At 33.9% G+C, this 26,587-nt stretch overlaps 2 protein-coding genes and 1 pseudogene across 4 annotated transcripts; 1 reads left to right on the top strand and 2 right to left on the bottom strand.

Annotated features, from left to right (window-relative positions):
* LOC148578370 (cysteine protease ATG4-like) lies at positions 1-4,789 on the top strand. Of its 2 annotated transcripts, none has more exons than XM_088501744.1 (7): positions 1-317; positions 1,679-1,848; positions 2,212-2,262; positions 2,391-2,771; positions 3,109-3,247; positions 4,047-4,117; positions 4,221-4,789. In XM_088501744.1, the coding sequence occupies exons 4-7, from the start codon at positions 2,609-2,611 to the stop codon at positions 4,433-4,435; spliced, it is 588 nt and encodes a 195-aa protein (XP_088357870.1). In that variant the 5' UTR covers positions 1-317; positions 1,679-1,848; positions 2,212-2,262; positions 2,391-2,608; the 3' UTR covers positions 4,436-4,789. The 2 variants fall into 2 exon arrangements, with proteins under 2 accessions (XP_088357870.1, XP_088357871.1); XM_088501745.1 differs by lacking the exon at positions 1-317 and adding an exon at positions 3,911-3,966 and having other exon boundaries at positions 4,221-4,578.
* Positions 4,790-7,626: 2,837 nt separating this feature from the next.
* LOC148578369 (cysteine protease ATG4-like) lies at positions 7,627-12,446 on the bottom strand. Of its 2 annotated transcripts, XM_088501743.1 has the most exons (8): positions 12,099-12,446; positions 10,568-10,737; positions 10,154-10,204; positions 9,645-10,025; positions 9,169-9,307; positions 8,450-8,505; positions 8,299-8,369; positions 7,627-8,195 (listed from the first exon to the last, which is right to left on the bottom strand). In XM_088501743.1, exons 4-8 carry the CDS (start codon positions 9,815-9,817, stop codon positions 7,981-7,983), a joined length of 654 nt encoding a protein of 217 aa, XP_088357869.1. In that variant the 5' UTR covers positions 9,818-10,025; positions 10,154-10,204; positions 10,568-10,737; positions 12,099-12,446; the 3' UTR covers positions 7,627-7,980. The 2 variants fall into 2 exon arrangements, with proteins under 2 accessions (XP_088357869.1, XP_088357868.1); XM_088501742.1 differs by lacking the exon at positions 8,450-8,505 and having other exon boundaries at positions 12,099-12,442.
* A 5,883-nt stretch (positions 12,447-18,329) lies between these two features.
* Positions 18,330-24,142, bottom strand: LOC148578368 (2-dehydro-3-deoxyphosphooctonate aldolase-like; annotated as a pseudogene).
* Between the last annotated feature and the right edge of the window lie 2,445 nt (positions 24,143-26,587).

The following is a 26,587-nucleotide window of genomic DNA, read 5'->3' as shown; positions in this document are numbered from 1 at the left end:
GACTCCCCTCTTCAGCTCTTCTCCAAGCCTCCAAAGACGACCGCCTCTGCTCAGCTGCACTAGACCACCCGTCACAGCCCGCCCGTCCCTGCAGCCGGTTGGCGTCCTCACAGCCACCGAGCTCACCTCTTCAGCTCTTCTCCAAGGACCACAGCCTCTGCTCAACTGCTTCGGTCACCTCGCCGCTGTCCCTCACTGAGCTCACGTCGGCGTCGCTCCCACTTCTCTCCTCGCCGTGACTGTCCTCGCCGGCTCGCCTCTCCCGTCTGCTGTCTCTGGTCTCTGCTCGCCTCTCCCTCATCGTCTCTTGCTAACTGGTAAGCACTCCTCTCCGGCTCGCTTCTTCAGTTTTTATTTTAAGTTAATTTTGTATGATTTATTTTTTATGTTAAAATAGTTAAACTAAATTCATAATATTACTTATGATTGCTGTTGATGGCTGATAATCTGATTTTGTATTGTTGATGGTTGATTTTGTGATGTTACTTGTTGATGCTTTGATTTATGATTTTGTGTTGTTGCTATTTTGATTGTGTGCATTCTGATTTTTGATTTTGTGTTGTTGATGCTTTGATTTTGTTAAACTAGACTCATAATATTGTTTATTCAAACAAGCAAAACATTCATTTTGTCTGCAACGTTTTTCTTTTTATTTGAATGCAACCTGCAATTTTGGATTATGCTGCTTTTCAGTTATAAATGGATAAGGCAAAATATATGATGCATTGGTGCTAAACCCTTTTTTTCAATTTCTTAAGAAATGTTACTTGAAACCACACTCCTAACAAAAGGGTGGTGTGCCCCATTTTTATTAATATTAAATTAATATTATTTGTTATCTTGCAAAAATAATTTTGCTGTGCATACACGTAGATATAGTAGCACCATGAATGAATGATAATGAATTGATGATGTGATGAATGACTCGCTTCCAAGTTGCCTTACAGTGGTTTCGCTCAAACTCACATGTCGGCCCCCAAAGATTTATATTGACGAAGATAAGTCCCTCCTTTGATGAATGGCTGAAGTTACCGGCTGCCGTGGACCAACTCTAATTTTAGTTTAGACTACATTCCCTTAACAACTAACTAGCAAATTAGTTAAACAAGAATGAACAACCACCCTAATTTGTTTTTGGCTTTACTTTTAAAAAGATTGACTAGGAACTTGGAACAGTCTTGGAGAGTTTGCACTTGGTCTTTCGATATAATTGAGAAATTTTTGCTGGGGTAACACTTGATTGGTTGTGGTTAATAGGTAAAGGGTGGTGAGATTGGTTAATAGGATTCATTTTTTATATATTCTTAGCATGAGGCATTACTAAGATTGATTTTTTTATTTATTATTTTACAGAGTTAGAGTTAGAGTAAATATTTCTGCATAGCTATACAGTAACTTTTAATTGCATCATCATTAGAGTTATTTTATTGGTTGGCCATGGAAACTATACCTATGCAAATTGTTCAATTCTGAAATAAGTGTTGGCTGCTTCTATTTTTGTTTACCTTTACTTTGGAATTTCAATTTGGTGTTGCTTTCTTCTCAATGGTATTGCTTTACTTCTGAAAAATTATTTCACCTTTTTTTCAAAAATGGTGCCAAGTTATTTGGTAAAACTTTGTGTTTACTAATCATAATGCTTAACTTAACTAGTTTATATGCTGTGTTTTCAATGTAGGTTTGTTAAATGGTGGAAGAACAAGAATAATGATTGAAGACTCCTTTGATGCAATTTCTTTATTGTGCTGTTAAATTTGTAGTGATTAAACATTAATCTTTTTTTAATTTCAAGTTATTTGACATTGTATGAATCTTATGTTTCGGAGCAGCCAGATGCTTGTAGCTCAGGTATTGTGCTTTTTATCCAATGGTTGTATTTAACTAAGCTATTGCCACATTGTACCTTAGTATAATCTCCTTTAGCTAATATTTAAAAGGATTAGCATGTGTTGTTATTTAGCTGAGATTTTCACGTCTTAAATATACCTTTTGTATGTATATGAGGATGTGAAGATGGCTTATCCTCTTTTGTAATCTCAGTTCTATTCTAATAGAAGTTCTTGTAGTATCCCAGAAAGAAGAAAAAAAAAAAACCCTCTATATATTAATTCTTGCTTTCTATTATTTATTTATTTATTTATTTTTTCTCTGTTTGTGTTCTCTTTCAAAATATAGCAACTAACAGCATCAAATGGCCTTCCTTGTGTACAGGCATTGCTCTTTCATAAATTAGGTAGATCATGGAGGAAAAATATTGATAAGGTAAGGTGATTGATTTGCAGTGTGTTGTTCTAGTAATCAGATTGTTACTTTTCTATTCATTTGTTGTATGTGTTTCCTTGTTTAATATAAATGCTAATAGGTTAAGTATGTATTTTCATAATATGCAGCCACTGGATAAAGAATATATTGAGATCTTACAAAGTTTTGGTGATTCGGAGGCTTCTGCTTTCTCTATTCACAATCTCCTTCAAGCCGGTAAAGGTTATGGCCTTGCCGTTGGGTCATGGATGGGCCCATATGCCATGTGTCGAACATGGGAAGTTCTAGCTCGTAAACCAGAGGGAGACAGACAACCTTGCAGAGCAGCCACTTCCAATGGCAATTTATGTTGTCTCTGGAGATGAAGATGGAGAACGTGGTGGAGCACCAGTTGTCTGCATCGAAGATGCATCCAAACGATGTTCTGACTTTTCAAGGGGCAAACTTGTTTGGACGCCTCTGCTTTTATTGGTTCCTCTGGTTCTTGGACTTGATAAAATCAATCCAAGGTGTGTAACTTTTTCAATGTTCTATAGGACTAGAAATCAATAGGTACTACTACTAAGGGCACTTATTATAATTTTATGTGATGGTAAATTTTGGAACTTCCAATGCATAACAAAATATTTTTATTCTTATATGAATTATAGAAGTGTCAATTTGTAAAGAAAGAGCTTCCTTTATCTGAATACAGTTATATAATTGGCTGCATGTTAACTCATTGCCACATGAAGATCTAAAAATATAATTTAAAATCTGTTCTGCGTCTACTCTCTTCGTTTTCAATATAGCACTATGACAGTATGACTGATCTATTGTGTCTAACTGTCTATAAACCATTATCAGGTATATCCCATTATTGCAATCAACTTTTAAATTCCCCCAGAGCCTTGGTATTTTGGGCGGTAAACCAGGTGCTTCAACATATCTTATTGGTGTTCAGGGTGACAAGGCATTGTACCTTGATCCACATGAAGTTCAGCAGGTACATTATTCTCAACAAATAATTGCCATTTAAAAATTACTGACTTTATTAATTTATTGCACTATTCGGATGTTGGAACTTGTCATATAGGTTATATACTAATGCACTGTATTAATTTAAGTATATGTTGCTCCATGTTTATTTCCATTGTTGATTTAGTAAACCTGTACATCTTGTGTTCTCAACCGGGCAGGTAGTAGCCCTTTAGTTTCAAAAGAAATAGATAAGTCAAAAAATAAAAGTGAAAAACCAAGAAACCATCTAGGTATCAATAAATTATATCAATCGAAACATGATTTGGTCAAATTAAACACAATCTGCAATGATTGTAGTGATGGAATCAGGATGAATCATTGTCCAAAATTGGTTTGGATTATTATGGATAATAATCTGATATTCTTTAAAGTTGTGTGTATGAGTAATCATCTATGATAAATTAGAAAAGGTAAAGCAACTCTTAGGAATTTCTCATCACACAAAAGTGGATCAGCATTTGGTTCCTTCACATGACGTTTTAATTTTACAGTAATCTTACTTTTAGCGTCATTGGTGGGTAAAGCACCATGATTCAGGGGGATTTCCATTAATAACTTTTTCTTGTTATGAGTTGAAGGTGGCAAGAGCCACATGATTCTGTCAAGAGACAATCTTAATGTTTTTCACGTTGTCAATATCAATGGGGAATCCCAAGAGACTAGTACCTCCTCGTACCATAGCAAGTAGGCTTATTACCAGTATTGATTTTCTTCTTGTTCTTATTTCGTTCATTCTTTGTCTCACTTTGCGAAACTTCTACCAGTGTTATCAGGCACATACCCCTAGATTCAATCAACCCATCCTTGGCTATTGGATTTTACTGCCGAGTCAAAGGTTTGCTGGTTTCTTTGCCTTAATTTCATGGCTTAAAATAACTTGGTTAACGTCTAAGCTTTCTGTTGACCCTGATCATCTGCTTGTTAATGGTGGCTGTCAGATGATTTCGACGACTTCTGTTCCCGAGCTTCCAAGCTTGCTGAAGAATCAAATGGTGCCCTATTAATCACGATAGCTCAGTCTTGGAGGTTCTTATTGCAAACCGCTAGTAACAATTCGCCGGGTGGCAACCTTGGATTCCAAGACGATGATTCTGTAGCTATGGATGTTGCCAACGAAGCAGGCAACAATGAGGATGATTGGCAACTCCTGTAATTCCAGAGTTGCGCAAGGTTGATTTGAAGTAATGGGTGGAAAAATTTGTTGTTTGATGCTCATGTGCCTAAGCCTAATTTGTCCATGTTGTTGATGCCTAGTTTTGGTGGCTCCCCATTCTCAAGATATGATCGAAAATAGGCTTTGTAGAAAAGTAAATTATACTGAATATGATTCTTTGGCTTAATTTATTTGCTCATTTGTTGATATAACTAACTAGGTATTTGTTGAACGTTACACGGCTAGTTTCGTTCATACTTGTTGCTTGTACCCATCTGTTGGTTACAAGGTACAAACTTGTAGTGGGATTATACTTTTGAACTGTCAAATAAATGGTAGAAAGTGATTCAGAAATGCTGTCTTGAAACACAAGCGTTAGTATAAACTTAATGCTAATGGCTTTTTTAAAATATTTTTTTTTTTATAATTTTTTTAACCTAATGTAATGGGATTGAAATGAATGAGTCAATGAGATAGGAGACATTTAACTAGAATGTTAATAGTTGAGAAAAGCAACAAGAAGAAAAATGGAAGACTTGGAATTTGATTGTTGAATATTCTTCTTATTGTATATGATGTTTCGATCAATTCAACGCTTTGCAAATCTTTAGTGAACAACTAAAGTTTATGTGCCATAATGCCATATGCCTGTAAGCAACTTTGCAATTTTATTTAGAGACGCAATAAGTATATTTATGAATTTTTTTCATTAAATAACTTTGAGAATATTAGATTTACTGAAACGCTTGTGGTCTCTAATCAATTTGGGTTGGTAATGTGATTAAAGCACTCGTTTAAATAAGTGTCGAGGATTTAAATTTTGTCTTGTACATGTAACAATTTATTAATCAATAACGATGAATCCATAACCTTAGGAGATACCATAAAAAAACTGAAAAAAGAGAAATCATTTATGACCTCTAATTGAAAAGAGTAAAAAATAAAAAAATATTTTTTTTTCCTTCTAAAATCTTAATTCATGATAACAAGCATGATATAATAAATAATGTTCTAAAAATCAAACTTAAGTAGTCGGTTCAACTGAATTAATCAAAGAACCAATCCTTTAGTTAATTCCGTTGTGATGAAAAATCATTAGCAAATAAAAAACTGATGGAACCGACTATTAACCGGTCTGCTAAGAGCTAATGTTTACCCGAACCCACTCTCAGTGACTCATCCATAGCCCCATACATCAGAAGAGACATTGCCCTGGCAGCCTCTCACCCCCCACATTCTCCATCGCCGAACTATTCTCCGTCGCCCAGAGGCTGTCGTCGCCGCCGGCATTGCCACAGAACCCTCAAGTCGCCGCTGGACTAGCCTCACCCTAGCATCCCACTTCTCCCCGTGGACGTCACTCACCTTCATAGAACCCACGCTCACGTTCGTCCTCTTCTCGCCGGTGCGCCTCAGCTTCGTCGCGGTCCTCTTCCCGGCGTCGTTCACGTTCGTTCTATCCTCGGCATCTCTCTCTGTTCAAGCTCTCTCTCTCTCTCCGATCTCACTCTCTCTCTCACCGTGTAAGCCTCCACTGCTGCTTCAGTTTCATTAAGGTGTTTGATGTAGGTGTAAAGATAGGATTACTAGCCCTAAATTTCATTTGGTTGTGATAAATCCAATGTTATTCTTCAGTTTCACCTAACAGGTTATTCTATTTTCTCGATTCAAACTTCAGTTCATAGCATATTAGAGAAACACATCACATAAAATTTTTGGGTCATAATGAATGTCTACGTCACTTGCAATCTACCCTATAATTTCTAGACTTGTACAAGTCTAGAAATTATAGGGTAGATTGCAAGTGACGTAGACATTCATTATGACCCAAAAATTTTATGTGATGTGTTTCTCTAATATGCTATGAACTGAAGTTTGAATCGAGAAAATAGAATAACCTGTTAGGTGAAACTGAAGAATAACATTGGATTTATCACAACCAAATGAAATTTAGGGCTAGTAATCCTATCTTTACACCTACATCAAACACCTTAATGAAACTGAAGCAGCAGTGGAGGCTTACACGGTGAGAGAGAGAGTGAGATCGGAGAGAGAGAGAGAGCTTGAACAGAGAGAGATGCCGAGGATAGAACGAACGTGAACGACGCCGGGAAGAGGACCGCGACGAAGCTGAGGCGCACCGGCGAGAAGAGGACGAACGTGAGCGTGGGTTCTATGAAGGTGAGTGACGTCCACGGGGAGAAGTGGGATGCTAGGGTGAGGCTAGTCCAGCGGCGACTTGAGGGTTCTGTGGCAATGCCGGCGGCGACGACAGCCTCTGGGCGACGGAGAATAGTTCGGCGATGGAGAATGTGGGGGGTGAGAGGCTGCCAGGGCAATGTCTCTTCTGATGTATGGGGCTATGGATGAGTCACTGAGAGTGGGTTCGGGTAAACATTAGCTCTTAGCAGACCGGTTAATAGTCGGTTCCATCAGTTTTTTATTTGCTAATGATTTTTCATCACAACGGAATTAACTAAAGGATTGGTTCTTTGATTAATTCAGTTGAACCGACTACTTAAGTTTGATTTTTAGAACATTATTTATTATATCATGCTTGTTATCATGAATTAAGATTTTAGAAGGAAAAAAAAATATTTTTTTATTTTTTACTCTTTTCAATTAGAGGTCATAAATGATTTCTCTTTTTTCAGTTTTTTTATGGTATCTCCTAAGGTTATGGATTCATCGTTATTGATTAATAAATTGTTACATGTACAAGACAAAATTTAAATCCTCGACACTTATTTAAACGAGTGCTTTAATCACATTACCAACCCAAATTGATTAGAGACCACAAGCGTTTCAGTAAATCTAATATTCTCAAAGTTATTTAATGAAAAAAATTCATAAATATACTTATTGCGTCTCTAAATAAAATTGCAAAGTTGCTTACAGGCATATGGCATTATGGCACATAAACTTTAGTTGTTCACTAAAGATTTGCAAAGCGTTGAATTGATCGAAACATCATATACAATAAGAAGAATATTCAACAATCAAATTCCAAGTCTTCCATTTTTCTTCTTGTTGCTTTTCTCAACTATTAACATTCTAGTTAAATGTCTCCTATCTCATTGACTCATTCATTTCAATCCCATTACATTAGGTTAAAAAAATTATAAAAAAAAAATATTTTAAAAAAGCCATTAGCATTAAGTTTATACTAACGCTTGTGTTTCAAGACAGCATTTCTGAATCACTTTCTACCATTTATTTGACAGTTCAAAAGTATAATCCCACTACAAGTTTGTACCTTGTAACCAACAGATGGGTACAAGCAACAAGTATGAACGAAACTAGCCGTGTAACGTTCAACAAATACCTAGTTAGTTATATCAACAAATGAGCAAATAAATTAAGCCAAAGAATCATATTCAGTATAATTTACTTTTCTACAAAGCCTATTTTCGATCATATCTTGAGAATGGGGAGCCACCAAAACTAGGCATCAACAACATGGACAAATTAGGCTTAGGCACATGAGCATCAAACAACAAATTTTTCCACCCATTACTTCAAATCAACCTTGCGCAACTCTGGAATTACAGGAGTTGCCAATCATCCTCATTGTTGCCTGCTTCGTTGGCAACATCCATAGCTACAGAATCATCGTCTTGGAATCCAAGGTTGCCACCCGGCGAATTGTTACTAGCGGTTTGCAATAAGAACCTCCAAGACTGAGCTATCGTGATTAATAGGGCACCATTTGATTCTTCAGCAAGCTTGGAAGCTCGGGAACAGAAGTCGTCGAAATCATCTGACAGCCACCATTAACAAGCAGATGATCAGGGTCAACAGAAAGCTTAGATGTTAACCAAGTTATTTTAAGCCATGAAATTAAGGCAAAGAAACCAGCAAACCTTTGACTCGGCAGTAAAATCCAATAGCCAAGGATGGGTTGATTGAATCTAGGGGTATGTGCCTGATAACACTGGTAGAAGTTTCGCAAAGTGAGACAAAGAATGAACGAAATAAGAACAAGAAGAAAATCAATACTGGTAATAAGCCTACTTGCTATGGTACGAGGAGGTACTAGTCTCTTGGGATTCCCCATTGATATTGACAACGTGAAAAACATTAAGATTGTCTCTTGACAGAATCATGTGGCTCTTGCCACCTTCAACTCATAACAAGAAAAAGTTATTAATGGAAATCCCCCTGAATCATGGTGCTTTACCCACCAATGACGCTAAAAGTAAGATTACTGTAAAATTAAAACGTCATGTGAAGGAACCAAATGCTGATCCACTTTTGTGTGATGAGAAATTCCTAAGAGTTGCTTTACCTTTTCTAATTTATCATAGATGATTACTCATACACACAACTTTAAAGAATATCAGATTATTATCCATAATAATCCAAACCAATTTTGGACAATGATTCATCCTGATTCCATCACTACAATCATTGCAGATTGTGTTTAATTTGACCAAATCATGTTTCGATTGATATAATTTATTGATACCTAGATGGTTTCTTGGTTTTTCACTTTTATTTTTTGACTTATCTATTTCTTTTGAAACTAAAGGGCTACTACCTGCCCGGTTGAGAACACAAGATGTACAGGTTTACTAAATCAACAATGGAAATAAACATGGAGCAACATATACTTAAATTAATACAGTGCATTAGTATATAACCTATATGACAAGTTCCAACATCCGAATAGTGCAATAAATTAATAAAGTCAGTAATTTTTAAATGGCAATTATTTGTTGAGAATAATGTACCTGCTGAACTTCATGTGGATCAAGGTACAATGCCTTGTCACCCTGAACACCAATAAGATATGTTGAAGCACCTGGTTTACCGCCCAAAATACCAAGGCTCTGGGGGAATTTAAAAGTTGATTGCAATAATGGGATATACCTGATAATGGTTTATAGACAGTTAGACACAATAGATCAGTCATACTGTCATAGTGCTATATTGAAAACGAAGAGAGTAGACGCAGAACAGATTTTAAATTATATTTTTAGATCTTCATGTGGCAATGAGTTAACATGCAGCCAATTATATAACTGTATTCAGATAAAGGAAGCTCTTTCTTTACAAATTGACACTTCTATAATTCATATAAGAATAAAAATATTTTGTTATGCATTGGAAGTTCCAAAATTTACCATCACATAAAATTATAATAAGTGCCCTTAGTAGTAGTACCTATTGATTTCTAGTCCTATAGAACATTGAAAAAGTTACACACCTTGGATTGATTTTATCAAGTCCAAGAACCAGAGGAACCAATAAAAGCAGAGGCGTCCAAACAAGTTTGCCCCTTGAAAAGTCAGAACATCGTTTGGATGCATCTTCGATGCAGACAACTGGTGCTCCACCACGTTCTCCATCTTCATCTCCAGAGACAACATAAATTGCCATTGGAAGTGGCTGCTCTGCAAGGTTGTCTGTCTCCCTCTGGTTTACGAGCTAGAACTTCCCATGTTCGACACATGGCATATGGGCCCATCCATGACCCAACGGCAAGGCCATAACCTTTACCGGCTTGAAGGAGATTGTGAATAGAGAAAGCAGAAGCCTCCGAATCACCAAAACTTTGTAAGATCTCAATATATTCTTTATCCAGTGGCTGCATATTATGAAAATACATACTTAACCTATTAGCATTTATATTAAACAAGGAAACACATACAACAAATGAATAGAAAAGTAACAATCTGATTACTAGAACAACACACTGCAAATCAATCACCTTACCTTATCAATATTTTTCCTCCATGATCTACCTAATTTATGAAAGAGCAATGCCTGTACACAAGGAAGGCCATTTGATGCTGTTAGTTGCTATATTTTGAAAGAGAACACAAACAGAGAAAAAATAAATAAATAAATAAATAATAGAAAGCAAGAATTAATATATAGAGGGTTTTTTTTTTTTCTTCTTTCTGGGATACTACAAGAACTTCTATTAGAATAGAACTGAGATTACAAAAGAGGATAAGCCATCTTCACATCCTCATATACATACAAAAGGTATATTTAAGACGTGAAAATCTCAGCTAAATAACAACACATGCTAATCCTTTTAAATATTAGCTAAAGGAGATTATACTAAGGTACAATGTGGCAATAGCTTAGTTAAATACAACCATTGGATAAAAAGCACAATACCTGAGCTACAAGCATCTGGCTGCTCCGAAACATAAGATTCATACAATGTCAAATAACTTGAAATTAAAAAAAGATTAATGTTTAATCACTACAAATTTAACAGCACAATAAAGAAATTGCATCAAAGGAGTCTTCAATCATTATTCTTGTTCTTCCACCATTTAACAAACCTACATTGAAAACACAGCATATAAACTAGTTAAGTTAAGCATTATGATTAGTAAACACAAAGTTTTACCAAATAACTTGGCACCATTTTTGAAAAAAAGGTGAAATAATTTTTCAGAAGTAAAGCAATACCATTGAGAAGAAAGCAACACCAAATTGAAATTCCAAAGTAAAGGTAAACAAAAATAGAAGCAGCCAACACTTATTTCAGAATTGAACAATTTGCATAGGTATAGTTTCCATGGCCAACCAATAAAATAACTCTAATGATGATGCAATTAAAAGTTACTGTATAGCTATGCAGAAATATTTACTCTAACTCTAACTCTGTAAAATAATAAATAAAAAAATCAATCTTAGTAATGCCTCATGCTAAGAATATATAAAAAATGAATCCTATTAACCAATCTCACCACCCTTTACCTATTAACCACAACCAATCAAGTGTTACCCCAGCAAAAATTTCTCAATTATATCGAAAGACCAAGTGCAAACTCTCCAAGACTGTTCCAAGTTCCTAGTCAATCTTTTTAAAAGTAAAGCCAAAAACAAATTAGGGTGGTTGTTCATTCTTGTTTAACTAATTTGCTAGTTAGTTGTTAAGGGAATGTAGTCTAAACTAAAATTAGAGTTGGTCCACGGCAGCCGGTAACTTCAGCCATTCATCAAAGGAGGGACTTATCTTCGTCAATATAAATCTTTGGGGGCCGACATGTGAGTTTGAGCGAAACCACTGTAAGGCAACTTGGAAGCGAGTCATTCATCACATCATCAATTCATTATCATTCATTCATGGTGCTACTATATCTACGTGTATGCACAGCAAAATTATTTTTGCAAGATAACAAATAATATTAATTTAATATTAATAAAAATGGGGCACACCACCCTTTTGTTAGGAGTGTGGTTTCAAGTAACATTTCTTAAGAAATTGAAAAAAAGGGTTTAGCACCAATGCATCATATATTTTGCCTTATCCATTTATAACTGAAAAGCAGCATAATCCAAAATTGCAGGTTGCATTCAAATAAAAAGAAAAACGTTGCAGACAAAATGAATGTTTTGCTTGTTTGAATAAACAATATTATGAGTCTAGTTTAACAAAATCAAAGCATCAACAACACAAAATCAAAAATCAGAATGCACACAATCAAAATAGCAACAACACAAAATCATAAATCAAAGCATCAACAAGTAACATCACAAAATCAACCATCAACAATACAAAATCAGATTATCAGCCATCAACAGCAATCATAAGTAATATTATGAATTTAGTTTAACTATTTTAACATAAAAAATAAATCATACAAAATTAACTTAAAATAAAAACTGAAGAAGCGAGCCGGAGAGGAGTGCTTACCAGTTAGCAAGAGACGATGAGGGAGAGGCGAGCAGAGACCAGAGACAGCAGACGGGAGAGGCGAGCCGGCGAGGACAGTCACGGCGAGGAGAGAAGTGGGAGCGACGCCGACGTGAGCTCAGTGAGGGACAGCGACGAGGTGACCGAAGCAGTTGAGCAGAGGCTGTGGTCCTTGGAGAAGAGCTGAAGAGGTGAGCTCGGTGGCTGTGAGGACGCCAACCGGCTGCAGGGACGGGCGGGCTGTGACGGGTGGTCTAGTGCAGCTGAGCAGAGGCGGTCGTCTTTGGAGGCTTGGAGAAGAGCTGAAGAGGGGAGTCGAGGGTCTGGGATTTGGGAACTAAAGTGTGAGTGCGCTCCTACCTGCCCCGCTCAACAACCCGCTCCGGTCTGATTCCGCTCTGGGTCGGGTTTAAACCCGTTTCAATCGGATAGAAGTGGATCAGGTACCTACGGGTGCGGATATTTTTATCAGTTACTATTCTCTTTTCTTTCCTCCAACTTCTTTAAGCCTTAAATATGCTTTTTAATTTCTTATAAACATTAAATTAGGACAAATTATATAATTAAATAAAGTAATTTTAAAATTATCTAAATACAATTATTAAAATTAATTATATTTTGGTTCTCTGACTAATAATTTATATAAAGTACTATAGTATAATTATTAGAATTAAACTGATGATCGAATTAATCAAATTAGTAATTTATTGATAGGAGTGAATGCGGATCGAATATGGTCAAAATCTCAATTCGTTCCGCACTAAAATTATTGGATCAAATCGGTTCTAATATCCGTCATTTTTAAGCTTGGATCCGATCCGATCTAATCGGATCGAATATCGGATATATCTGCAAAACACAAAAATATTTTTAAAAACTTATTTTTATTAAAAAATACTAATAAAATTCTTTTTTTTCTACTCTTTTAAATATGTTTATTCTTAAAATAATATTAAACATATATTTTTAAATAATAAAATTAAAATAATATAATATATATGATAATTAATAGTTGAAATAAAACATAAGAAGAATATTTAATTATTTATTTATTTATTTTTGGAGATCTGCGGATATGCAGATACCTACATAAAATTCGCAATCCGATCTTTGATCAGATCCATATCCGCAATTTTTTATCGGATTCAAATAAATACCGCGGATATGCGGATCGAATCCGATCCATGAGCACTCCTATTTATTGATTCAACTGATAAATTATTAATTTAATAGGTCAATTCTATCTCAAGTAAATAAAAAAAATATAAAATAATTAATTTAAATATGACAAACAATAACACTGAATAATTGCATTTGAATTTTAAATTTGAAAACTATGAATAAATCTTAAAAGTATGGACAAACCAATGTTTTATGTAGAAATATATTTGTTGTGAGTAGAAACAAAATCGATTTTATCTTTGTTTTTTTCAATTAAAACTACGTTTTCTTTTGTGATACATACAAAATTATTAGGAGTGAGCACGGGTAGAGGGTACTTAATTATCCGTCTAAATTCGAACCGAACTAATTAAATTGGTTTTGGAATCAACGAATAATTAGGTACGATTCGAACCAAATCAATGACTCTCTTTAGTAATTGGTTCGAGTAACGGTTTTGAATGCAGAATTCAAACCAATTCGTAGACACGATCATGTATTAATTAAATAAAAAATAAAAATTTAAAATATATGTGCCTTTTAATGATTTTGAGTTTCTCTCTATTGCATTTTTGTATTTAGCTTTTAATGTGTTTGGTGTTTAATATGTTTGGATTTTAATGTGTTTAGTGTTTAATTTGTTTGGATTTTAATGTGTTTAGTTTTTAATGTGTTTGGTGTTTAATATGTTTGGATTTTAATGTGTTTAGTGTTTAATATGTTTGGATTTTAACATGTTTAGATTATTTCTATTGATTTTACATTTTTATTGTACTTACAGAATTTGAAAAATAATTTTTTTTTTATGAATTTCTATTTCATCGGATACCCAATTCTCCGAACCGAACTAATCCGTTTTTAATCAGTTTGATTTGGTTCGGATACATACACAAAAAAACGTAAATTCAAATCAAACCGAACCAATTACAATTCAATTAATTCGGTTCTAATTTCACCCTAAACTCGAATCAATCCGACCCGTACTCACCCCTAAAAACCAGATATGGTTATATTTCTTTGGTGTCTTCGGATATAGTTCTATATTTTGTAGGAAAAATACCCTCACAAAATTAATATAAAATAATTAAAAAATTAAAGAAACTCACCTCAGGGACAAAAGGAAAGATCGGCATGGAATCCGACCTCAAAGTGAGAGAGATTAATGCTGATTTAGAGTTTTTAAAATTTAAATATAAGTATTCTAAGGTGTCACGCTTTATATTGTATTTTAGTTTACCTTAAAGTAATTTATATTTAAATTTTTAAAATTCTATATTCTATATCAATTTATATAAATTAGTTATATGAGCGAAACATAACAGATTATTAATTATTATATTTAGATAATTTTAAAATCCAATTTATTTAGATAATTTTAAAGGTGAAAAGTTGACTACAAAGAAGTTCCAATAAAAAATAACTTAAGTTATAAAGCATTATTTTCTGTGAATTTTTAATTTTTTTTGTTTTTTTGTTTTTGCAAATTTTTGGTATTTATCAAAGTGAAAGATTCATTTTTTTTTGTCTTTATCCCTATAATAAACAATATATTTCTTTTTTACAAAATAATACAATTATATATCTTTGAAAAAAAATCCAATTTATTTAATTACATAATTTGCCCATTAAATTTTTTTTCTTTGTATTACATTATTTTTTCTTTATGTATTTTTCTCTATCATTAAGTCAACATTTAATTCATTTATTTTTTTATGATATTCTCTAATTTAATCACTCACTAATAAATTATTATATATAAAATAAAATTTAAATTTTTAATATTTATTTAAGTAGATAAACGAACAAATATTTTTCACATACAAGTCATTATTTCATACAAGTTCATACAAGTCTCTTTAACCTAATTCACCTCACGCGCCACTATTTAACTAACTTTTCAATCAATGCGTGAATATATAACTGCTTTTTCGAAAGGATTTTATTTTTACCGAAATTAACTCAATGATGGTTACAATACAAGAGTTATCCACCCTAAAATGACACTTATAACTAACGTCGACTAGATGATGCCCCACCCCATCAAGAATGGTACAAGTCCTACGCGTGTGACCCACTTGACGACACAATCTGCATATCTTCTCCCTGCTATGCTTAACATCATCCATGTTGTTATGAATCCTGGAACTGACGGGGCGACCTCTCTTTACTCTCATCATCCTAGGGTTGGGCCAAATATAGGCCCTGTCATAGGATGGTCAATCATCCTCGTGACCAATCGGTCGAAACTCTGATCTGTAAACATTAAAGACTGACTCCATGCAATACACAGGATGTACATACCACTTTCAATCAAGTCGTGCATGAGAATAGGCTGCAAGAACGTGACGGAAAGGAACATCAAGAGCCTAGAAATACCCACAATCACACTTACCCTCATCAAGTAGCACTTGGTAATTCTGTTGCCTAGACCCAAGCACTGCTGCTAACTCTTCAACCACGAACATAGTCCTTTACCGATCAAACTGATAAACATTCATAGTGTTTACATGCTTTGAGTTGAACTCTATGGCCTTCATCAACGTCTGTGAGAATTCAGTGTCAACTTGAAGCTAAGCAAGGGCCTCTGAACCCTTCCTAGCAAAAAGTTCACCCAAATATAAATAACTTGACTTAACAAGAGTGATGATGGGCAAATTATGAGAACCCTTCATGACAGCGTTAATGCACTCCGAGATTTTTGTTGTCATGTGACCAAACTGACGACCCTCACCCGCATACTACACCCAATGTGAACGAGGCATTTCTTTAAGCCAGTTTGTAATTGCAACATTCTCGCCCCCTCAGACGACCAAAATAATGAGCAAACTCCCGCTGCGACTTCGAATATGCTATGTTAACCAGAATCTTCTTCAAGTCCTTGTTTTTGAAGTGACTCATGAAGTTGGCAGCAATGTGTCTTGCACAAAACACCTGAAACGCATGCGGTGGTTTCCATAAACTTTCACCGGCGTTCAACGCAGCATCAACTGATTTGAGCCTATCTAAAATCACTAAAACGTCAGGTTTTGGTGTCACATGCTGCTGCAAATACAAAAGAAAAAAACGACCAAGCCTCCTTCGTCTCTTCCTCAACAATGGCAAATGCAATAGGCAATATATTTGCATTGCCATCTTGAGCAATAGCCATGAGTAACGTGCCTCCGTATTTACCATATAAGTGGGTGCCATCGATGGAAATAAGTGGCTTGCAATGTTTGAAAGCCTTAACACATGGTGGAAACGTCCAAAATACCTGAAGAAACATGACAGTGGCAATTGCACCAGGCCAAGGCTATGTCACAAGTTGCACCAAAGTACCTAAATACCCATCAACAGTTAGTATGTGTAGATGGATACTTTATACATACTAAGCACAATGTATTGAATCTTACCGGGTAAGTACATCTGCATAGCGAATAACCAACGAGGAAGCTCGTTGTATGACTCCTCCCAATCGCCATATATTCTAGTAATGACTCTCTGCTTTGCAAGCCAAACCTTTCTGTACGATGCCTTATAACCGAAGTGATTCTCCACACCTCCCTGCAAAACCCTTATGTTGATTGTTGGATCTGCTTTGACCATGTTGAATATGTACTGAGCAATCACCTTCGGATACAACCTACGATGGTCTAAGCCCATCGATGTTTTCATACAAGTATGATGACCACCGTATCTCCTAACCTCCCATTTTTCTTGCTCTCGGCGATACGCTATGCGTATGTTCCAAGAGCAATCGGGTCCGAATCAGATAAACTGTACATCATGCTTCAACTGGTCATTCTCCAATATTTTATATTCCACAGCCCTCCTGATACTATACCTCTTAACTGCCAATATGTATCGTGGTATTTAAAATTAGAATAATTTGTTTTAGGAAATAATATTATTTTTTATTTATTTTGAAAAACAATCCATCAATCTTGCAACAAACAATACAAAACAAGTAAACACATAAAAACACAAACTACAAACACAATTTAGAGCACTATGAGAAACAAAAATTAGCAACATCATCGCTCTATCTGCTATCTGTCCCTGCACATATATTCATCATATGAAAACATATCCCTGCCTCGAAACAATCAAATGCCCTCCCTGGTCATGACCAACTAAAATTCCAAGCCTCAATAATTGGCTCATTGCTAGTCAAAAAGTTATGAACCTTCAATTGTTAAAGCCTCAGAGGTTTTAGGTTCACAAATGTTATATTCCTTTTATGCGTAATTCCATTATAGAAAGCAAAACCCCGCCATTAAGATTCAAGAAAAACTAGTTGTGTTTTGCATTGCTAAAAGTAATCATTATTAACTACAAAATTTGAAACCTAGTATAAAAAAAATATCACACATTAAAATACTTAACTTTCTAGATCCACATTGTTTCTAGAAACTGTAAAGATTTGAAAGGCTACATAGAATCTGCAACAAATGATAATTGGATGTGTCACTACTTCAAATAATCTCTCTTTCAGGAGAACCTCTCATTTATATGGGGCTTGAACTTGTGATGGGGTGCAAAGATAATCATACATTCAACATTAAAACGGTCTGATCTTATAAAGGCCAATCCTCAAGGAATTATATTCTTAATAATAGAAAATCATCACCTGCAAAATCAGAATTTATGTTAGTATAAACAATAAAATATGTAAGCATTTTCACTCTAAAATAGATGAAACATATAGTAAGTAATGTGGTTGTTTAGAGTATTTATGTTAGAATAATTTGTTAGTTTGCTAGAAGACTTTGGTAATTTTAAACTTGTTTGGATTTGTGCTTGAAGTTTTCTCACAATTTGATTTGAAGAATCTGAATTTGTAACATCATAGATTAGTCTACCAATGAAATAAATAATTTACTCATTTCTTTTGTAGGATATTTTAGACAATATGTAAAAACTTTACTTCTGCATCCTTTTGATGTTTCCAGAAATATGTGTCACTTTTTATTGCTTGCTTCTTAGTAGTTCTTATTAGTAAGAGAGAAAGGATTAGGAAAGGATTCTTAATCATTTATATTATTAAAAAATAAAATGAGTAAAAATATGAAAAATTTCATACCATTCTTGTTATTCACGAAATGGTGTGGGATCAATATTGAATTTTTTTTTCTTCTCTTTGCTTATCCTCTACAATATGTCAGAAGAGTTAATCACATATAAAAGTTCAGAACTCAAATACAAAACAAAATACACAAAAAAATCTTTCACCTGCTAAAAGGTAAATAAATGTATAATCACTTCAATTTTCTTTTTTAATAAAAAAATAATTTCATTAAGATGAGTAGAAGGATAATAAAAATTGGGGGATAAGGGATACCAAATACAAAAAGCAAAAATAATAATCACTTTGAAAATATTTTGTAATTTTACTTGTCCAATTCTTTTGTTAGAGAAAGTACGCAATAAAAAGTAGGAAATGAAAAGGGAATTCAAATTTTAAGTTCTTCCCTCAATCTATTGATTTTTTATATTTGCATGACACATACAAAATCATATATTCATAAAACAATTTTATGACTTAGATGCCAATACTTTCTGCTGCAAGTACCACCCTTTTTATTAGGGGACAAAAGTACAATCATGAATTTCAAGAGAGCAAAGTCTCCCGTGTAGAAAGTGTTGTGGCTTCTACATGTGTAGAAATGGCGTGGAGCTGGCAATGTGCGACCGAGAGAGCAGATGTCACAAGTTACATCAATGGTCTCCTCTCGAGTCAGAAATTGCTACTAACTTCACGTGACATGGAAACATTATTATCTTGTGTTAAGCAAACTACGGATAGATAATTAGTATGAGTTCTAGTTGGGCCTCGTTTTATTGGCCTTTTCGTCATAGGTGGAATGATTTGAGGTTCGCAGTTGGAACGTGGAAGTGCACACACCTAAATAATTTTGCTACATAATATGCCTGGTCCATATATATAAAATATTAAAGGAAAATAAAAATATATATAACATTCACTATACAAAATAAATCAATACACACGTTTAACTACCTACGTTAATTACTCATTATACTACTCAATTACAATAGCCACACAAATCAAAATATAAACAACATAATTACTTTTCATAAGAGAACAACAGGCATAACAAATGATACAACATAATTTTAGATCCTTAATCCCGAATTCTAAATACTAAACTAATACCAAAAAGAGTTAACAAATTTAGAAATTAGAATTTTATGCATAAGATTTATGTTTTACGATATATGAATTAAGATTTACAGATTATGATTTATGTATTACGGTTTACGGATTTAGGTATATCGATTTATAGTTTACAATTTAGTGTTTATTATTTAGGTCATTGGGTTCATGTTTTGCAGAAAGAGAGTTCACAGTTTATCTTTAACAAAATTATTGTTTATGCTTACGGATTTAGGGTTTATGATTATATCTTTTTGATTCACAAATGATAATATATGGTCTATAGTTATTAGTTTCGTTGTCAGGTGTCATATTATACAGTTTACTATTCATGATCTTTGTGAATCACTTAAACTCTAACCTTAACTCACAATCCGAAATCCTAATCCCTAAAACTGAATCCTAAATCTTAATTTTGGAAATCCAAATTACTCACATTCGGAGATACATGATCAACTATAAATTCATTCATTAAATTCGTTTTCACCACTAATTATTTAAATTAGACCCTCAAATTATGTTTATACAAAATAAAACTAATAAACTACTCATAAATTACATTACAAAAACTTTATACATATTTTCTTTTCAAATAAAAAACTACTAAAAACATAGGTCAGATATTCTTTGACCCACTTAGTGTGTTCCTCAAGCCTTTGAATATACACATGATCACAAATCCTATTATATCTCAACGTCTAAAAAATAACAAACTAATTATACTTTTGTAAAAACCATTTAACTCTGTCCAAAAAATTAGATTCATCTAACCTTGCGCAAAAAAAAAAAGCCCACCTATGATAAGCCCATTGATACCCCACATTAATTACTCAAAAATTTCTAACATTAACAAACTATTATCTTAACCCATCACCTGAAAAACTCTAGATGATTCCACTGTGCACTGCCAGAAATTGTCCCCTTCTTAGACACTTGTCACACACCAACTACTTCCAACGCATTTCTACAGGTGTGAAATTGTCTCACATTTTACACCAAAAAATTTGCCTTTCAAGAAATAACTTACAGCAATAGCTACAAGATCTTCAAGCAACTCCTCCAAGTGGCGAAAAGGATATCAAATAAGGAGATAATGCATATAGTTCATTAATATTCAGAAGCATCAAAGAAAAAGTAAATGTTGGCAAAATGATGTCCTATAAATTTGAACGATTTTGATAAGTAACAACTCACCCACTGTGTTGGACCATCAATAGGTGCACTCAATAGATCATCATGTACCTTAAGAACCAAGAAAGCATTTAGAAGCTGTTTGATGAACAAATTAAATATAAGCAATAAAGTTTACCCTAAACTTCTTTCTTTTAATAATAATTCCAATAAGATCCCCCTAAAAAAATAAAACTAATATATATACCTCCATGAAAATCCCATCCACCCCTATAGCAACTGCAGTTCTTACAATACAAGGTATTAATTCTCGAAGACCTCCACTTGCAACACCTCCGCCATCCAACTAGACATGAAAGCAGAATGTTAAAAGCTGGAGCTAAAGAAATCTTGTATGATAGTTAGGTTCAAAGTAGAAACAGATCTTGTGTGACTCCAGTGTTCAAATGAAAAAAAAAGAAAGATACCATGAGGCAGGTGTACTCCAATACACAATGATCCTTATGAATCAACAATGCATAGAAGCCAATGAACTTTTGACATCATGAATCTGAAGAGAGCACTCTGCTCTATAATACACTTATTGAAATTAAACAAGGAGCACTTTCGCACGGAGTAAGAATGCACGGAGAAAAAGAGAATGCATTTACATAACATGGCATGGTTAAATACTGGAAAAAGGAGTAAGAAGTTACGGAGAAAAAGAGAATTATATGAGACAACTGTTGTGTTGCAAAATACAAACTACTGAAAAGTCCAAGTATAAACCTGCCTTCTTTCCAGCAAGCTATTGTAGTAAGTGTGTTATATCAGCTACCTGGGATAAACATTGAGTAAATAATTGAGTTTTCCAATGAAAATGGCATAAAGAAGCAGTGCAAGAAACTTTACCATGACACAAATATTAGAATAATGGCAAAAGGCCCAGTAATGAGTAGTTCTCTAGAGTTACGGCAAAAGGAATAATGAAGTCAATCTATTCTCATAAATTGGCAAATGCCTTCCGTCTGATTTTCTTCTTAGTTTATTCGCATATTGAACATACAACAATATTATTCCTTGGGGATGATGTGAACAAAACACTCCAGTATCATTGACAAAATATCAACAGAAAAATTGGAAAAAAAATTACGAAAGATTGGAGAGCGCCATCTGTGCATGTTAGGTAATGTAATTATGTCAATGAACACAATTTGGGAAATTATGGAATAATCTTTCTTTTAAGATATAAGGGAAGTAATGCAACTTAGAGTTGGTCATTAAAGCAACTTTGACCATATTAACATGTACTAGTCTGGCTGATTGTGTTCACATAGATTCATCCTATTTAATGAATCGTAATTCTATCATCAAATAAATGGTTCAGGAAGGGAGATACCTTTCTCCCTAACATATTATAACCTTCCATTGAATAAGAAAGCATAGAAAGATTCAAATAGTTCATCTTAAAGAGAAACATATAATAAAACAAATATTGACTTACAATAGGGCAATTGGCTTCTCTCATCCACTCTAGGTTACGTGGATCAAAAATCAAATCATCTATATAAAAAGGCAACGAATTTAATCAATTATGGGTTTTGAAAATAGAATGATAGCGGACAATCAATTGCAGTGCTGACATTCTTTGAGCAAAGTTAAACCTTAAATGCATGTTAAAAATTTTGATTATAGGAGGGAATGTGCTACAGATCACTTAAAAAGAAAAAATATAGATTCAAATTAAATCATACAGGTGAAAAGAACACAAGATTAAAAAGAAACTAGAACATGTGGAAACAGAAAGCAATTCATGATACTGAACGGTTTCAAAGAGTAACATCATTCAAAAGCATATAGAAGACCTCATAAAAGATGTTATAACTCACTGTATCTAAACATAGTTCCTCTCTCACAAACCATAACATTAGGATTTCCAGCCAACTGAACCTTCTCTGCTAAATTTGCCATGACCTATTCATATGAACATTATAAAACATGAGAATACTAAAAGACAGATAATATTTACCGAGCTTAAGTAATTGTTGATTATTAAAACTTGCAACATAGCAGGACAATATACCCACGGAAGGAGCACAAAACTGGCCCTTCTTGACGTGGATAATTTTTTCAGTTTTGGCTGCAACAATGAGAAGATCTGTCTGTCATCAGAGGAAAAACACAAAAAAAGAATTGACGTGATCACATCTACTTAAGTTTATATCCATCCAATTGATACTAAAACTTGATGTAAAGAATATTTACTTGACGGCATAAGAATGCTGTTATTTGAATGATGTCTGCAATTCTGCCGACTACTTCACACTGTCAAAGAAAAGATAAATCTGTTAAAGGTAGATTAGGATCCAAAATCGAAGACAACATTATGACAAGCTTGGATGGTGTGCCAAATAATTACATTATTCTAATACTTGTATAATTTTCGAAGGCTAAATTTAGTTAAAATTAAAACATCTTACTTGAATAGACTCATGCACATCTGCCACTATAAAGAGGTCATATGCTACTTTAACCTTCTCAAGTATCTGAAATTATAACATAACAAAATTAAATAAGGAAAAAATAGTTCAACTATAACAAAATAGCTTTGCCATTATATGGAATTCGACAATTACACCATTTTTCAAACAAGTGTTACTATTGTAATTCTCAAAATGCAAACGACAAAAGCAATATATCATAATAAAAAGTAATAGAATCATAACCTTCAACACCTCAACCATCCCTAGGCCACAAAAAGATTTTGATGATGTTCTATTAGCCTTAACAAAGCTTGATTTGAAAACCAATGGGATGACAACTCTGAAAGTCGCACATACTCTAGATGATGTTAACTATCAACAAAGATACAAACCATCTCCCGACATTATATTTTACAAGTTTAATTTTTTATTCCTTGTCATGTGAAAGTCCATTCCCTCTCATCCATAGCATGTGTTATGTTGGTTTTATTAACCAACATTACTCTTAGAATTATATAGGTTCAATATCTCAGCCCACAATGCCTATAATGAGTAAAAACTCTTATACTAGATGCAATTCTGGGAAACAATAAGTAAAAGAGTTTCGTATTTCAAGTGGTTGTTATTATAGCAAAACATTTTGAATGACACAAAGTTAAATAATGTGTATTAGGTAAGAAAAAGGAATTTAATTTCACACAAAATACTACAAAGAATTTTGCTACAAACCCATGGGGGATGATTGTCATGATTATACTTATCGAACTACTAACAATTTTTGTATAATTCAACTTAGGCACTACAATTATTCCCTATTGGATTTCAATCAAATTAGCTTCAATATTTTTTCCCATGAAACCAAAAGAACAAAAAGTTCCTTAATGGAGAACAATATCATATCTAGATGTAATAGTCTTTATGTACTTAGCCATCTTCATAATATGTTCCTCTGATTTAATCACATTGGGACCCGCTAATAGGAAGACCAGTTCTGTAGCCTATTAACACATTCACAGAACCATAACACATCAAAAAAAAAAGGGAAGGGGATATTTTGATCGTGACCCAAGAAAATTCATAGTCAAGAAACACAAAATCTGATAGAAATCATGAACCTTGAGCTGGCTATATAGCATTGACATGGCTCCATCTTTTTTTTTCTTCCAAAGTTGTACACAAAAAGGGACAAAGTGTGAGAATTTTGATGGATTCAGTAAAGGTGTATAAATTCTGATGCGTTAAGATGTTACATTGTGTAAAATAACATCGAGCTCAGTAAAGTTTGAGACACTACCTTTTTTTATTAATTCCGAATCTAAACGCAGATAAAGAGAAGAGAGAAGATAGAGTGAGATCTGTGTCAAGCGTAAGAGTGAGCACCTTGATTGATGAAGAATGAAATCGTTCACTACAAAAAATGAAAAAGAAATGGCTAGATAATTCTATGTAGTTATCGGGGGAGAACTAGTTTCAGTTGTTTGTTACTCGCTAAGCAGCTAAAATCTTAACAAAATTTAAATGAGAGATTATTTGATGTAATAGAGATTTAATAAAATTTATTGTATCAGAAAAGTTAAATCAAGATTTTAGATATTATCAAAGTTACAAAAATTGATCCGGTCAATAAACCAATCAAATGACTGGTTTAATAGTCTAATAATCTAACCAGATTCAAACCAGAATCGAACCGATTTAATTAAATATAAAATAAAATTTAATATTTCATAAGTTCATATAATAACTTTTTTTTCGAGCTTGTTTGGAAAGTATTTAAATATAAGAAAAGAATTCATTTCTATTTGAAATTCAATTCCATGGTTTGGAATGACTTTAATATACTAATAGAATAGAATCTAATTCTTTAGTTTGGAATAACTCTTACATGAGTTAAATTTTCTTCTTTTACAACTTTGTCCTTAACAAAATTATTTTATTAAACATCTACTTATTTAAATAAGAATATTTTTTATATTTGACATGTTAAGTTAAATTGATGTGAGAATTAATTTTAAAATTAGACCCTTTTTGGTCTGCTTTGTAAAAGAGAAAAAAGTGAGAATTAAAATTCTTAAATGAGTTTAAATAATTCCTTTTTACTTATTCCAAAACAAGGAAAAAAATTCTAATTCTTGAGTGAATTTTTATACGTAGATTTCCAAACAAGCTCGTTTATACTTCGCTCACTCACTACAATCCCATGAACAAGCAATGAGAAAAGGCTACAAAATACAAACACAAAAACAAAAAATCAATCTTGGTATTTTTTCCGAAAAAAAAATATATTATTTCCTTAAACAAATTATTCCAACTTTAAATATCACGATATATTATTTTTGTAGTTTTAGGCAAGTTCGCCACACTAGGCCAAGGCTGTGTCACAAGTTGCACCCAAGAACCTAAATACCCATCAACAGTTAGCATATGTAGATGGATACTTTATACATAACTAAGCACAATGTATTGAATCTTACCGGGTAAGTACATCTGCATAACGAATAACCAACGAGGAAGCTCGTTGTATGACTCCTTCCAATCGCCATATATTTTAGCAATGACTCTTCTTTGCAAGCCAAACCTTTCTGTACGATGCCTTGTAACCGAAGTGATTCTCTACACCTCCTTACAGAACAATTATGCTGATTGTTGGATCTGCTTTGACAATGTTGAATATGTACTGAGCAATCCCCTTCGAATCTAACCTACGATGGTCTAGGCCCATCGATATTTGCATACAAGTATGAGGACCACTGTTTCTCCGAACCTCTCATTTTTCTTCCATTCAGCGATACGTTATGCGTATGTTCCAAGAGCAATTGGGCCCGAACCGGATACACTTTACATCATACTTCGACTGGTCACTCTCCAGTATTTTATATTCCACAGTCCTCTTGATGCCGTACGTCTTAACTGCCAACATGACTTCCTCCTTATTTTCAAATTTTTGTCTAACCTCGAACTCATTAGTTGGATACTCTTCGGAGCCTCCATGGGTAAATGACCAATTCGAAGTCATTGCATCCAGGTTCAACATGGATAAGTGATCCGGCCGGTCATATGGTCGAGAAATGGTAAGCTGTGTTAGAGCGATTTGTGTATCACCGTAGTAGTTCATCTATTCTTTCTCGTTACCCTCGTCAGGAATTTTCGTTGGTTCATCATTAGCATCGTCTCTGTCATCGGGGTTAACTTCATAGCGATCCATCATCGAATTCCTGATAGTAGAACCCTCATGACTTTCAACATTATCTTGCATCATGTCAGCATTAGGAAGTTCAACGTTTAACCCCTCTTGACTACCTTTAGCTGGCATATTTAGATCAACTATCATCCTTTTAATATTTCTTCTAATAGCTCCACTTAACGGACTATCATCAACCATATTCACAGATAATCCTCGTCTACCCAACTCAACTAAAAACACGAATATTTCCAACAGATGAACATTTGCCCATCGGTTGTGCCATGACCTTATAAGACGTACGTTCACGTCGTCACGTAATCGATACCTAATTCAAAACAGCAGAAAAATTTCTCAGAACCATGGTCTAATAAACATAACAACAACATAACAACGACAACTT

The sequence above is a fragment of the Arachis ipaensis genome, chromosome B1 (genome assembly GCF_059453495.1).
Source record: "Arachis ipaensis isolate K30076 ecotype BB chromosome B1, ASM5945349v1, whole genome shotgun sequence".
Lineage (NCBI taxonomy): Eukaryota > Viridiplantae > Streptophyta > Magnoliopsida > Fabales > Fabaceae > Arachis > Arachis ipaensis.
Note: the sequence above shows the minus strand (reverse complement) of the source record. Positions and strands in the feature narration are given on the sequence as shown.

Excerpts from the sequence above, each read along its gene's own strand:
- LOC148578370 (XM_088501745.1), top strand. The coding sequence starts at position 2,599 with ATGGCAATTTATGTTGTCTCTGGAGATGAAGATGGAGAACGTGGTGGA. Across the intron at positions 3,248-3,910 it reads ATCCACATGAAGTTCAGCAG|GTTGTCAATATCAATGGGGA; the intron begins GTACATTATTCT and ends AATGTTTTTCAC. Across the intron at positions 4,118-4,220 it reads ATTTTACTGCCGAGTCAAAG|ATGATTTCGACGACTTCTGT; the intron begins GTTTGCTGGTTT and ends GGTGGCTGTCAG.
- LOC148578369 (XM_088501743.1), bottom strand. The coding sequence starts at position 9,817 with ATGGCAATTTATGTTGTCTCTGGAGATGAAGATGGAGAACGTGGTGGA. Across the intron at positions 8,506-9,168 it reads ATCCACATGAAGTTCAGCAG|GTTGTCAATATCAATGGGGA; the intron begins GTACATTATTCT and ends AATGTTTTTCAC. Across the intron at positions 8,370-8,449 it reads ACCTCCTCGTACCATAGCAA|TGTTATCAGGCACATACCCC; the intron begins GTAGGCTTATTA and ends AACTTCTACCAG.